The sequence below is a fragment of the Diachasmimorpha longicaudata genome, chromosome 15 (assembly GCF_034640455.1).
Source record: "Diachasmimorpha longicaudata isolate KC_UGA_2023 chromosome 15, iyDiaLong2, whole genome shotgun sequence".
Lineage (NCBI taxonomy): Eukaryota > Metazoa > Arthropoda > Insecta > Hymenoptera > Braconidae > Diachasmimorpha > Diachasmimorpha longicaudata.
Window position 1 is genome coordinate 808,561 of NC_087239.1, and position 14,784 is coordinate 823,344.

Sequence of the window (14,784 nt, forward strand, 5' to 3'; positions counted from 1 at the left end):
ATTGTGTGTCTGTGTAGGTGTAATATACACTTGATAATTTTTGCCTGAATTTTGAAAATTCCGGACATTTTTATTTGAAAATGAAAGGAATTATTGAATTTTTAGAACGAGGATACTGAATGCCATTTTCGGGTGAAAAAATCATGAAATTTTCGATTTCATTAATAATTTAATATCATTTGACAGCAAGTATTGAATATTAACTTGAAAATTTAACTGAATTGAGGGGTTTGAATCTTCGGGTCGCTTACAATTCTGTGATTTTACCGAAGTTTTGGTGAAATTTGATCTTTTATGAATTTTAAATGCATAAATTATATTGAATACTATCGCACGGAAAATTGATGTATGAAATTTCATTTTTATTTCTAACAGTGAAGCTAGAGGAAAAGGGGATTTAGTAAAAGGGTTTGAACAGTTGACATCTGTTAGCCTTTTGCCGTAAATAATTCAAGATATAATTTATAATTTTTGTTATCAACGTACGCTCACCATAACAAAATAAATTACTTGATGCTGGGCATTATTGTTACTCAACACTTGCAGTATTACAGTTATTATCGTCTTATTATTTGATGAATTCCACACTTTCCATTTATGTCTGATCATGTAGTGGGATTTTCACTGAACATGTCCGAGAGTATTCTCATTGACATGTCATATCGTTTATTGTTCATCATTATTTCTTGAGAAAAAAATGGAAATTGTAACATTTAGATAATTTGTTCTGTGATAAAGAAATGAAATTTACATCAATTTGATTTGTAAATATTCGCGTGTAATAAACATTTGAGTAAATTGAAAAAACTCCTTGTTATTTTTACTCGGAATTGAGTAATTATTCTTCTATATAATGAAATAACAGATCTTTTTTATTCCGATTTAATTATTAACTATTCATTTGATCATTTTTTTGAAGATTAGCTAATGAATGATCTCTAAACGTGATGAAAGACATAACTTGAGTCAGCATTTTATTCACCACCGCCATATCGTTTCATAAAAAAACAAATTTTTTGTTTTTGCCTGATTCTGAAGGGAAACTTGCACTAAAAATTCCTGGAAATATTTTCATTGCAGTGTCACATACACATTACACTTTTTTTCCAATGACCCATTCATTATTACTATTTGTACAAATTAATTTGAGGAATATTTTCTTCAGATTTTTAAGTTGAATAAAAAGCCAAGTTTTAGATAAAAGTCTGTTTTCTTGTTGACTTTGCTGGCTAGTTATCCGCATCAAAGACATATGTGTATGGATAATACATTTAAAAAACTATGTTTTACTCAACTTTTTAATAAAAACATTTTTTTCAAATTTCGTCAAATAGAAATAGGAAATCCACGTCAAACGCTGATTTTATTTCTTCGCGCCCAGTTAATTTTGATTGGCACAATTTAATGAGTTTTTTTTACTATGTGGGCTTCTTTCAGTATATGTGTCTTCTGTTGTAGATTATAAATGTACAGTAAAGTACATACGCACTAATGAAACATGAGTGGAAATGAGTATAAGTCACTTAGAAGTAAGCGTGACAGATTTTAGGCTTCAACTATCTGAAGTTTCAATTCGATTCAATAAATGTCCATTTCCTTTTCAGAATAGCATCTATTTTCTTATGGAAAGACATAAGGGGCTCATGAGTCCGTCATCCGAACAAAAGTTGAAATCAAATTAATATTGGACCGCTTGTAATATTCTCAGAAAAATCGAGAAATGTAAGAAATTCCAGACGAGTGGTTGATGTATTGGAAATTCCATGGAAAATTAATCAATCACTGACACCATGTAAATCGTAGGCTTCATAATTAAAGAATATTCTATTGACTTGTTTCTTGGGATATTTCAACTCATTCTATTCTGGAATGCCATTTCCCACACTCCTTGAAAGTTTAAAGAGCATTATACGGACTCAAGTAGGTGAAAAGTATCATTGAACTCATTTTTCAATTTTTTTTTTATGAAGCGATCGCAAAACATCATGCCCTTTATGCCCTGTTCCCCAAAAAATAAATATAATTGGACGAGTATCTTTAAGCTGTGTATCCAAAATTTATTTTCATGAATTTTTTTCAGGTTTTTCATATCTGTAGCACTTTTTTCTACATTAAAAAATTTGGCAATATATTCACCGAAAAAATGAGGGAAAAAAGTTTATTTTAATGTTTTATTTAGGATTAACATATAAGTGAATGGAACAGGAAGATCGACAAATGAAATGAAGAATAAGAAAATAAAAAATTAAAAAAGAATTAAAGAAATCTGTCTTTCTATTATTTGGGATTTATCAAACTTGTTCCAAATATCCAATTAATTTGCACCCAGAAAAGTTCAGCAAAAATCATGCGAAAATGTTGGTAATTTTGCAGAAAAGTGTCATGCAGAGAACAACTGCCAAGTAAACTTGAATTTCCACATAACATTCAAGAAAAATTGCGCAAAAGTTACAAAATTTTTACAGAACAGATCGTTTTTCTTTTTGACATCTGACAAAAATACGAATTTGTAATTTTTCCTTGAACGTCCATTACCTCCACAATTATCAAAATTTTCAGATCATTTGTATTGAATTTTTCGCCCCATAAATTTCTAAAAACCCTCGACTTGGTGTATGTGAAATGTTGAATAATACTCGTCGAGTAAAATGGCATCCAATTGAGTTCCTCAGCAACTGACATGGAAAAAAGACGCGCGTGTTGGGATCGAGTGAGATCATGTGAATGTAACAATTGCTCAGTCAAGGTGTTACTTTTTATTACATTCACACATCGTAAGAAAATTTTATGACAGCAGAGAGAAATAATGGGAAAACATTGATCGAGACTGAGGTTTTTACTCTCTGAGATGAATCTCATTGGAATGTTCCTATACCGCATAAGACATGCTGGCGGGTTCTGGAGAGATTAGTGTGAAGACTTGAAGGAATCGAGAAAAAAGGTTCTTCATACGGTGGCACCTCCTGGGGCCGGGGATGCCTGGGGTTTAACGAGGCGCGAATGACACTGTCAACGATCAGACGTGAAGGGAAATTAAAAATTAATGACCATGTGACTTTTCCATAAACGACGGAACTCATTGCAAGACTTCGTTGTCAAAATAGAATGCAGAACGTCATAATAATCATACCGTACGTCGCAATAACGGAGTATCGATTGTCGGTCAATGAAACGGCTTGAAATTCAACCCCTCAAATGACCTGGGGTGTTGATGGTGTATTGTGATATACATCTCTTATTTGCAAGTGCACCCACGATTGCCCGGTAATTTTTAATTAATTTTGTTGTGAAATGAAATGTCGTGTAATGAAACATTCGAGAAGAAAAATTTTTAACAAAATTTTATTCTCATAAATAGTAAATCTTACTCTTTCAATCCAGTAATTTTTATTCTATCGACCGAGTGCTTTTTTTATCAGAAAAGATTTTTTCTAATTTACAATGCATTTTCTTTGACTTAAAATTATTTGATTGGGGTTAAATATTTTCTGAGTATTAAAAATACTTAGTATTCCCACAATTATTTTTAATCACTATATTATTATTGTGATTATTGACTGTAAACATTGACCTCAACATAATTTAATTTTTTTTTCAACTTTTAGTGCATTCCTACCCCTATAAAAAGTGGCCCCTTCGTTTACATGTAAACGAAAAGTCAAACTTCGTAAGGGAAAAAACTGCGTTTCCAAACAAACGAAAAATGGCTCGTCACTTATTTAACATAATATCACTAACAAAAAGTATAAGCTGGATACACGTGTGATGGAATGTTGTTTCAACTCTTGTGACTAGCCGCTAAGTTCACCCCTAATACCACCTCATCTCACTTCTATCGAATTGTATTATTTTACTGATCGTCGATATTGAAGTCAGGTAACAACGACTCATTAAATATTGTTATAGAGTGATAGGAAAATTTTATCAAAAATCCTTCTACACGAAGTACTGAAATGAAATTAATAATGGCGTTACTCAAATCAATGAATATACATTGTATATTACTGTAGACAAGGTAACATCCAACAAAAACCTGGGTGAAAACAAATGTATCAACTTTCTAATGAAACCGTTATAAACCTCATTGTTGATATGACTTTAAATGGATAAAAAACCGGAAAAATACGTCTTGATAATCTCGGCCTTGAGGATAATTTAGCCATAAGTTCAAGTTTGGGTAAAGATTAAAGAAAGAGAGAGTGTTATAGTGGGGCAACACCGATAGAAAAATATAATGTTACCAATCATATTTGTTTTAGAACAATAAATTCCTGAAATTTCCATTAGAAAATCCGCTTCAAATTTATGCCAGAAGAATATTAAATTAGCAAAATTATATTTTTCTTTCAGTGAACGCTAAGGGAGTCATCTGACATATTGACGTGTCCCTTTTCATTTGGTAAATCAATTTTTTCATGTATAAATATAATTAAAATAAAATAAATATAGCTGTTTAATAAACATATAAACAGTGTTTATATTTAAAAAGTCTTCTGACAAGAATTTAGATGAAAAACAATTGCATTGGTTGGTGCAATTCCACAATTGACAAATGGACTATAGACCAATGTTGAAAAAAATTGATAAAAATGCAAACCGACTAATAAAATATTCGATCCACCTTCAAGGGTCAAGAAGACGTTTGAACCTAGGAATCCCCACGTTAATAACGGACTAAACTAACAATTTAACATGCGGAGATACTTCCCCACAACTCGGAATAAAAAAATCTCATTAAAAATAAGTATTGAAATAAAAAATCTAGCGATGGAACGATGGAACGATTGACGATAACACTAGCCAAATAACACTTGGCGTCACGCCCCAGCAATTTACCTGGGAAAGAACCCTTCACTCTGAATCGCTGGGCTAATCGTACGACTAAATGAAAGGCCCATCTACGGGGAATCCCATACTTATCCTTAATTTCTCCGTATCGCTGTTATTTGATATCCCCGAGATGTGCCAAATTCATTGATAAAACACGCTGAACAACAATCACGAATTATTTTCTCATCAAAATATCAACTGCGTGGAACAAAAGTAAACAAAAGAGTATATGGAAATACAAGTGATGAATATTCCGCCCGAAAAACAATTTACTTGTATCAGACAAGTAATTAATTGACTGTCATTTCTGCTTTTCGTCAATAATTTGACATTGTGTTGCAACAATAACATGTGTGACGCGGAAAGACGCGCAAAAAAAGACCGATTTAATTCAGAAAAAAATTTAATAGTGTAAACAAAATGATAAATATTTTTCTTTACTAATTTGAAGAAAAACGTTTTTATTGTACAACTGTCAATAACCCGGTTATTGACACCATTTGTCTTCCTTATGCAGTGAAATGACCAAATGCATTTAATTGTGTTCATTATCATTTGGAACGTGCATTTATTAAAATGAATAACGAAACTCATTAGTATCATTTAATTGGAAAGGCTTTGGTGTGTAGCACTATCCCTTAACTACCCTCAATGACTTATGCAAAGTTCGGATATCTTTTGGCATAAAATTCGTCAACAATTAATAATTCTGCAGAAAAATATTGACTAACTATGTTAATTTGAGTAGAAGTATCATTAATAAGATGAGATTTCGTAGGAGCTTCCGTTTTGCCCCACCGGCTTATTTCACCCCGCCCTTCCCTAATTTAACCTAATGAACTTTCACCGAATTTTCGTTAGATATTTAAAATCATTGTGGGTCATAGCGCTAATTAACAAGTCTTTACATTAACAGTCAATTACTTCTTTAAGGTTGTTGTCGTATATAATATTTACTCGATAGTTATTGTTTAAATTTTTATACTGAATACTTCAAAACAATAGGAGCAAAATGATGGCTTTCTATTGGAGATCGTCTGTTTTGAAATTGAGATAGAATTTTTGAAATTTCGGTAACTCTTCACGTGTTTAAATGAAGCACCACAGGGGATTTTAAACTATCAACAGCTCAATATTTTTTCAAATAAAAATTATCTAAGGTACCAGCCACATCATTGGATGCAACAAAAAAAATTTAATCGATCTACCGTTTCTTTCCGAGGAATAATCACCGAAAGTTTACACATTTACATTATTAACAATAGTTGCAATCGAAGATATATAATTATATTCTAGGTGCCCAGACACAATACAATTAATCAAGTAAGACTATATATTATTGAAAGATTGTCACATGACAACAACCTTAAATCAGCACTTCCTCAGCCGCTTAATTATGCACGTAATTAGAATTTAGTTTTAACAATCTGCACTGAGAGGAAAAAATATTTTTCCTAAATATTCATTGACTTCAGGGAAATATTTATTCTTTAATCCAATCTTTCAATTCTGCAATCGAGTGACTTCCTGACAATTGTTATTGAGTTTAAATTGCGTCAAATATATTGTTTTAGAACATGATCATGTTATTTATAACTTTGAGTAAACTCCTGCAATAATTATGAGCATTAAATAATTCATCGAAATTCTTTCCTCAAAATAATCAGAAATTTATGAGTTAGAAAAACGAAATAATTATTAATCGAGTTCATTCAAGGTCACGTAGAAAATACTCATCTTCTAGAGTAATGTGATTATCGTAATTTATTTGGCAAAAATAATTTTTTTTCTCCCGGAAATTTTTTAAAATTTGAGAATTTTTGAAAAGCAGTCAGATGTCCACGAAAATTTAACAATTTTCGTCTTTGTGATATCCGCGGCTAATGAAGGATTAATAAAAATAATAAATAACTCACGTATAGTGGGAGTAAGAGGGACTGGCCTGTTCGACGTGAGGAACTGTTGACAGCCCCTGCACGACGGCACCAGTCTGTTCTCTACTCGGTGATGAGCTCTGGACTCCTGGTACAGCGTGATGGTATCGCTGACACATTTCGGCCAAATTCCATCCATGGGTATCCATATATCGTCACTACTGCGTTTATACGTGGTGTAACATCCATCTCACCGGGCTTTTACACCACTTGCGGGGTCCTCATACGTCGTGACACGACCGACGGCTGACGGAAATCTGTAAATAGAAGAAAGAAAATAGCAGAGATTGAAGTATCATTAGAAACAGCGATTCAAAAAACCGAATGACAACTTGATTTATCCGCTGTTGGAAAGTACTCAGAACCTTACACAAATCCATTGTAAAGTCAGGACAATATGTAGTATCTCAACTTTGATGCAATTAAACACCTGAATAAACTAACTCATAGTGTAAATATGGCATGTAAATTTGAGTACTTTAAACAATAGTAAAACACAAAACATACAGAGAATCCTTCACGATGGGCACTCCAGGGTCAAATTGTATTTCAGTAGTTTCTATGTGAAGTCTAGGAAAGACAGATAAATCTTCTCTTCCGATACCAATTTTTTGCAAACAACATAACAAAGTTAATCAATTGAACCGATTTGTGTTCTGATATTTTTTATAATTATGAAAACAGGTGGGAAGAAAGGTATAACAATAATTCGACAATTCTCCTAGAAATTCTATTAATTTGTTACCGCAAAAGAATCCGCAGTGTTTTATGCAAAATATTTTGCATTTTTATCTTGTTGAGTAACACATTTTTTTACAGAAAAAACTCGATAGTTTTTCCTTTCTATATTGAGGTACTTTTTTTAGAAGTTCATTGAGAGAAAAATATAATTTTGTCAATTATATAATATAATTTTGTCTATTATATTTTTCTCTCAACGTTCTTGTACATGAATTCTATCTATTTTTCTATCTTTAATTTTGCTGTCGAATGGAAATATCCATGGAAAATGATATATGATAACGTGTCCAAAAATTTTGCATAAAAATATGGCGCTGCTAAGGTAAAACATTCGGAGCTTTCTATAAATTTTTCATAGAAAGCTCTCAAGAAATATGAGTAGAAACTCATGTTGTTTCGGATAAAAATTTTAATGCGAGCAGTGAAACCTTTTGCTGTCTATTCGTTAGTGCATCTTTCTGCATATTATTACTATAAATAGAAAAAAATCTGCGTCCGAACGAGTCGAAATATATGAGTCACATATACCCCATTTACTCTTAAGTAGATTCCTCTACATTTAAAATTAAATGTCTGAGAAAATATACATTGGACATGGATGAGTTATGTACTTGTCTCATATAAAATCGTAACTTATCTGAAATCATGAGCCAATTTACCATATTTCACCTGTCATAGTATATGTACATGTCCTATACATTGATCAGTCATTTACGACCTGAAAGCATTACACAGAACTCATATTTTTCCATGGAGGAGCTTTCTAATCGGCCATTTTGACGACCTTCTAATTGCACTTGGAATATCATAAAACGTGAAGACATGAAAAAACTCTTTTAATAAGGAAGATTTATAGAAAAGTTTAAAAATATTCAGAACTGCTGGCTGAAGGCCTTGGGACAACGACCAGTTACATCTTCTAATGAATTAACAAATTACATCCATCCAAATTATCAACATTTAAAATGATCGAAAACTCATAACATGAAATCTCAATTTGCTATATTTAAAACAAAATTATCATCACAAGAAAGAACCCGAGTAGACATTTCATTAAATTACAGACCAGGAACTGATCCTGAAATTTGATTTGTAATCAGTCATTGATTGGGCCACCGGATCAGGAATTGTTTGAGCATGTGACGAATGTGTCTTGATCCAAACATGATCAGGTCACCCAATCCAATTTTAATCCCGGAGCCTTATGAGATCCTGATCAAAATTACCTGACCCTAGCCTGATCAGCATTCGGGAATTAACAACTGATAAGATTCTAGGTGAAAGAAATTAATTACGAAAATGAAAATTATTTTCACTCCAACACGAGTATGACTCAATTATCTTCTAATGATCAGGCTCCAACCTATCTATCGCCACATTAATTGAATTTGTTAATTTAAAAATTCCGCTCTTACCGGGATTCGAACGCGCGATCCTAAGGTTACTAACCCACACGCTACCATTTTTTTAAAGGACGATTATTTTGATTTTTTAGGTATACACATGTCAATACGCATAAAACTAACTCCTCGTGACAAAAAGCCTTATGAGCACTTAACAAATGGTATATCGCTAGACATCTCGCTATTTTAAAAGATCTATTACCGTTGTTAATTTGGAACTTAACATATGTTATTGTTGTCTTTCAATAAATTCGAATTTTGAGCATGTGATCTTCTTGACATTGTATATGTAAAAAAAATATTTGACAATAGAAAAAAACACAGTTGACGTTGCCACTAGTCTACCGCGCAACTCTTACTTTTAAACTAAACTCGTCCATATAAGTTATATGTATATCGATATATTCCCAATATCCATAAGCCCTTATATTTCCATAGAAGTTCATATATTTCGAACAAACATCCTAATTAATTAATGTGAGAGTACTGTACCGCCACTGCGGCGTTGTCTGTTATATCTTTGCTCTTTCACAATTGTGTTCCTTTATTTCGATTATCGATTGTCAAATGATCCATCATGACTATGACGTAATCCATTATCTCTATGAAATCTGCCACCTGTGCGAAAAAAAATCCGGGAAGGGCCCAATCGCGCCTTCGTTCTTTAAAACAGAATTCACAAAACAAAGTGAAATATTTGGTTTAGTAAAGTTCTCAAAGGATCATTTTTTTTAGATTAAATTATAGATTTTAGTGGATTCCATCGCGAGTGCAGATAAGTAGATTTTTGACTAGTGAAATTACATTTATTGCTGGCCTTTGGTCAGCCGGACAAGTTGCCCACGAGTAAAAAGTGTGGATTATTATATCACTAGGTCTGAAAAGTATTTTTGAATAGAGTTCGTCATAATTCAGGCTAGAGGTGGTACGAGGTTCGACTCACTTTACACACTATATCACTGGCAGGGTAATAGAAGGGAATACAGTCTGACAAGTTGCCACTTTTCAGCCTAGGACTCCTAAAGCGTGAAGTTAGAACCGGTCTAGGGACTCGCCCTACTTTTCTCACCAGTATCGAACAGTATTTTGCATTAGAACATGGGAGAAATAGACTACTTAGATACGTGAAATTTTTTTAATTAATAGAGAAAAACATTAAATCATCATGAATTTTGATGGGTTCATTCGAGTAGTTTCCTTATATTTTTCTTAATTTTTAGGGTAGATATGATTTGGTAGTTCCATTCAATTGATATCGTTGTACTTGATTCAGTTACGCCGTTGCCACTCCTTTAAAAATTCGATAAACAACTTTTCCCATCAATTTTTTAATTGGTTTATTTAATTCACAATTAGAAATTTTTCAGCAAACATTATCCCGGGAGAAAAATCAAACTCTTAATTGGTTGGAATTCATTAAAGACCTCGATTTTTAAACTATAATGTGCAGGATCAATCTTTGAAGATCAATATCGTTTTATTAGACATCTCGATCCATTTCTTACTGAACTAACGATTATCCATCCCGCTGGTATTCTCGAGAAAATTATAGAGAATAGAATTTCTCCGGTCTAACCTACTCGTTCATTGATTAAATTATTGATGAGAAAAATTGATATAATAATTCCTCCAACATTGGTTTTTTTTTTTCACAATTTACCTCGCGGAGTTTTATTGATAGCGAGGCAGATCGAATCTCTCGAGTTACTCAATTATCATTTTTTTTCAATTAATGAAAGAGCAAATGAAAATGCTAAATAAACATCACAATCAGCATCGCAATTCGCTTGATACGATGGTTTATTCTTTATTATTTCGTTCCTGGTAATGCAACACGACACCTGGCATTCCTCACTTTTATACCGTCTTTCATCCTTGTAAATGACATCGAACCGCACATCGATACAAACTGGAGACTAGCTGTGAGGAGGCTATATATCCGTGAATCGATCTCCTCGCGTATCATTGTTATTGCGTTGTCTACTTCAGTAAAAACGATGAACGATAAAAATTACAGACAATGAAATTGTAAAAATCTTTCACGGGAAAATCTCACAGCCACAGGTGAACGGATGTTAAAAATTGGTTCAAAGAGTTTTTTAAAGGTAAAGAAAAACACTAATTAACGGAAAATAAAACTATTTATCAAATTAAATGATTAACTCGAAATACTGTACATGAAGTGAAATATATTGGCGAATGCGATTAGAAGAATTAGAAACGAAAATGGAAATAGGGTTTGGAACTTTGTGTGAAGACAAAAAATCGTATGATAAACTATCAAAAATTGAATTCTACCATAGTTTGAATCGGTAATAAAAACTAATGTCATTTTTAGTGAAATAAAAACGGTTTAAATAATGAAAGAGAAAATAATGGAATGAAAGAACCGATTAAATAACCAAAATTATCTAACGCAAAATAATAAAATTACAGTTACTCGTAATAATAGTTATTGAAAACTGATAATAACAATTCATATGTTGCTATTTATTTGCGTAATGTCCGATTTAAAAGTTCATCGTTCTTATAAAAAATAATAAAAAATAAAATACTCAAAAAAGTCTAAAGTTGGACCCAATTTTTTTATGTTAAGCCAAATCTATCGATAAACATTAATAGAAATCAACACTGTCTTTCTAGAAAAATTGGATTTGAATAAACAATTTCAACTTCACGGGAAGACGTGAAATAAAATTAAATATTGAAAACTATTTCGTAAAACTGGAATTTAAAAAAAAATTGGAGAATTTTCACAAATCTGAAATAAAATTAAATAAATAATGAAACATAACGAATGGACTGGGATAACTGATTGGCTCAACAAAATGTATGTGAAACATAATTTTCATATTGGTATTGGCACACAAAATAAAGTGAAAACTGAAAATTTGATAAAAACTTTTGCGATTGGCAAAATTTCTTCCAAACTGGGGTGAAAACGAAAAACCACTTCATAAACAATTAATAGCACATTCGTGAACTACAGCAGAAATTCTCTTTTCAACGAATGTGAAGTTTACAGGCTCAGCCGAAGGCGAGGTCTACATTCACATTCGTTGGAAACAAAATTTATGCCCAACTAGTCTATAATATTTCATGTCACTCGGTGCAGAAGTCGAGTCTAAAGCACGCTGCGCGAACTGAAATGAGCAACAAAAATTCGTTTCGTCTCAAGTGGGTTAAACAATAAATGAATAATGAGCAACAAAATAACAATTGGACAAAACTAAAAACTTTTTCGCTTTTCCTCGTCCGGGGGATAGTTATGGGCCCTTTCTTGAACTCGAAAAATGTCAAATTATTCCGGAAAAATATCTCTAGGAATTTTTATTCCCGTCGTATTGTCATCCGAGTCAAAGGCGAATCCCTATGGCACTCGTTCGAAAATAAACTATTTTGGAACTGTTGCTACGTTCAGCCCATGTCGAAAAATGCCTTTTTGTTTATGTGTCAGCAGAAACCCGGAAGTTTTAAACGAAAAAACTTTTCGTTTACATATGTTCGTGCGTGTCCGTGTGAAAACATTCAAATTGAGTAAAAATAAAAATTTCATAGGCATTCGCGTTCATATTAAAGAAAAAATGAACTCCCCAACAGGCGGAATTTCTCAATGAAGATCTATTCAATTAAAAACTGAACCGAAACAAAATCGATAACTAAGAATTAAACAATTTCTGTAGAATCGAATGGACAAATGAATTCCTTTAAAAAATTCCAATCCACAACACGTGAAATGAGCGATAAAAAATCCTGAAGACAATCGCATACTTCCCAGAACTAATTGTACCAAAAAATTCTCGAATCTAAATAAACGAATGCTCATTTCCTCTAATTAAAGGATTTATCTGAGTTAAAAAAAAAAGCTATAAGAATGCCGCGTACTCGTTCACTATTCCCTACACCCACGTAGTTTACCCAGCGGTGAATTTCTTGCTTATTATCCTTCCCTCCGATTTTCACCGTAAAAGTAACTAAACATGAAGGTAAAAAAAAAGAGGGACAAGAGAAAATTGAGTAAAAAATTGGCATAACCCTGTGTGCAGAGACTGGAGGAATGACTCACGCATTGAGCCGCCTCTTGTACAATAGAATCCACGCGTGATTTACAGCTCTCATTATAGAGTTTAACGTTCGGCCCAACATTGTCGTCGATAAATTAACGATGGCTCGATTCTTCGTCATTCGAAAATCCCATGATTGACACATTTACCTATTCATACCCAATAAAACAAATCCCCTCAAATATTACCTTTAACACTTCTCCAAATCACTCTCCTCTGGATCGTCAATAATCAATAAATTAAAACAGACCAACAGATCGCCAAATTCACAACACAACAAAGACCTTTTCAATGTTTTATTAAATCACTGATATGCTGGAGATATATTACCCCCATGCTAGATCACTTATTCTCCCAGAGTTCATAAATAAATCACTCAATGTGTAAAAAGTCCAATGAACACAAACTGATTAATCACTAATTAATCACGAATAACAGTCCAGAATGTTCTGTCTGGAATGTTGCTATCCAAAAAAAATAATAGCAATCCTTTTTGACACATTTATTCAATTCTCATAAAATTTTTCCTGCAACCCCGTTCGCGAGGAGGGTGATGGTGGAGAGGGGGGGGGGGGGGCAAAATGTCAAACGACGTCGATACACCCGCGGTTGCATTCAGCAACGACGCTCGCGTGGGAGTGTGACATAATATAGCGTCTGTACGTGGCGATTAGCCGCACGAGTGGGCGTACGAAAAATCACGAGAAAAAAAATGTAAAATTTTTGATAATAAATTCTTGGAATTGTTGTTTAATCACAGAGCACAGGATTTTTCAGGCACCGATAGACGATTTTCCCGGGAGTTGTTTTTTCTATTTGACGGAGGGTGCAAGGCACTTTGACAGCGTGTCGAGCGTGGAGTTGCTTTTGAATGCGAGATGATAGGTAGGAACGACGGGGACAGCACGAAGGTGCGCGTCGCACTGTGGGCGGACCCGCAGGCGCCGCGAATACCGACCGATTTCGTTTCGCGGCTCGAACTTCTCCCACTTTACCCGTCCCTTCCTCCCCCACTTATTCCGCGGCTTTATCTCCTCTATCTTCGAGGGATCCTGAATGTTTTGATGCGCAGGTACAACTTATCATCAATGTATTATTTTCCATTAATTTTTATTTCATTGAAAAAAAATTGCCGTTCGTTAAATCTTTGTCTTTAAACTTTTGTTAGAGCGTTTGATTGATGCAGGCGTTATCAATTCGATCGTCGTTCCCGGTATTGATATCGCAGAGAGTTGCTGAAGAGTTTTTAGGGGAAACGGTGACATGGGAATTATCACTTTAATTGGACTTAATTAAATGCTTTTTTGATTGGAGACGAGTTTAATAGTTGGATTGAGTTTTGGGATTTTTTCGGGGGGGACTTACGAACTGCGTGTGAATGCGACGCGCAGGAGTGTACGGGGATCTATGGCGCACCGGCACAACCGGCACTGAGCCGATAGGGCGCCTAGGTCTAACCTATACACTGTGAGGTAACTGTGCTGGTTGCGATACGACGCGCATGCGTGCCACATTGTTCTATTGCGGTAGGACGAGGTATTGAAATGTTAGGGGGAATCGCGTTAGGTATTCTTCAATCATAGCCGGAATTCGTGATTATCCTGCGATGGGAGAAAATATACGGAGGAAACATTTTTGGTATAACAATGTTTCTACCATGTGGAAAAATAAAATTGTTCAATTAACGGTAGTTAACCCAAGTATCAGAAATTTTAGACTCGTATTCAATTATTTTTATACAAAACAGTTTAAGGATAATCTGTTTTTTTTCCAAATTATCATCGATTTTTGCATTAAATTTAGAATTTTTCG

The 14,784-nt window shown here is 33.6% G+C and overlaps 1 protein-coding gene across 2 annotated transcripts in view; it reads right to left on the reverse strand.

The window, feature by feature from the left end:
* LOC135169754 (putative transcription factor SOX-15) overlaps positions 1-14,375 on the reverse strand; it is a 62,716-nt gene extending 48,341 nt beyond the window's left edge. The window contains exons 1-2 of one of the 2 annotated variants that reach the window (XM_064135030.1): positions 13,161-14,375; positions 6,747-7,021 (exon numbers count right to left, since the gene is read on the reverse strand). In XM_064135030.1, coding sequence (XP_063991100.1) covers positions 6,747-6,913 — 167 coding nt within the window. In that variant the 5' untranslated portion in view covers positions 6,914-7,021; positions 13,161-14,375. Of the gene's footprint in view, positions 1-6,746; positions 7,022-13,160 lie in introns of those variants that run through there. The other variant, XM_064135031.1, reaches the window with a different exon arrangement.
* Positions 14,376-14,784: the final 409 nt, after the last annotated feature.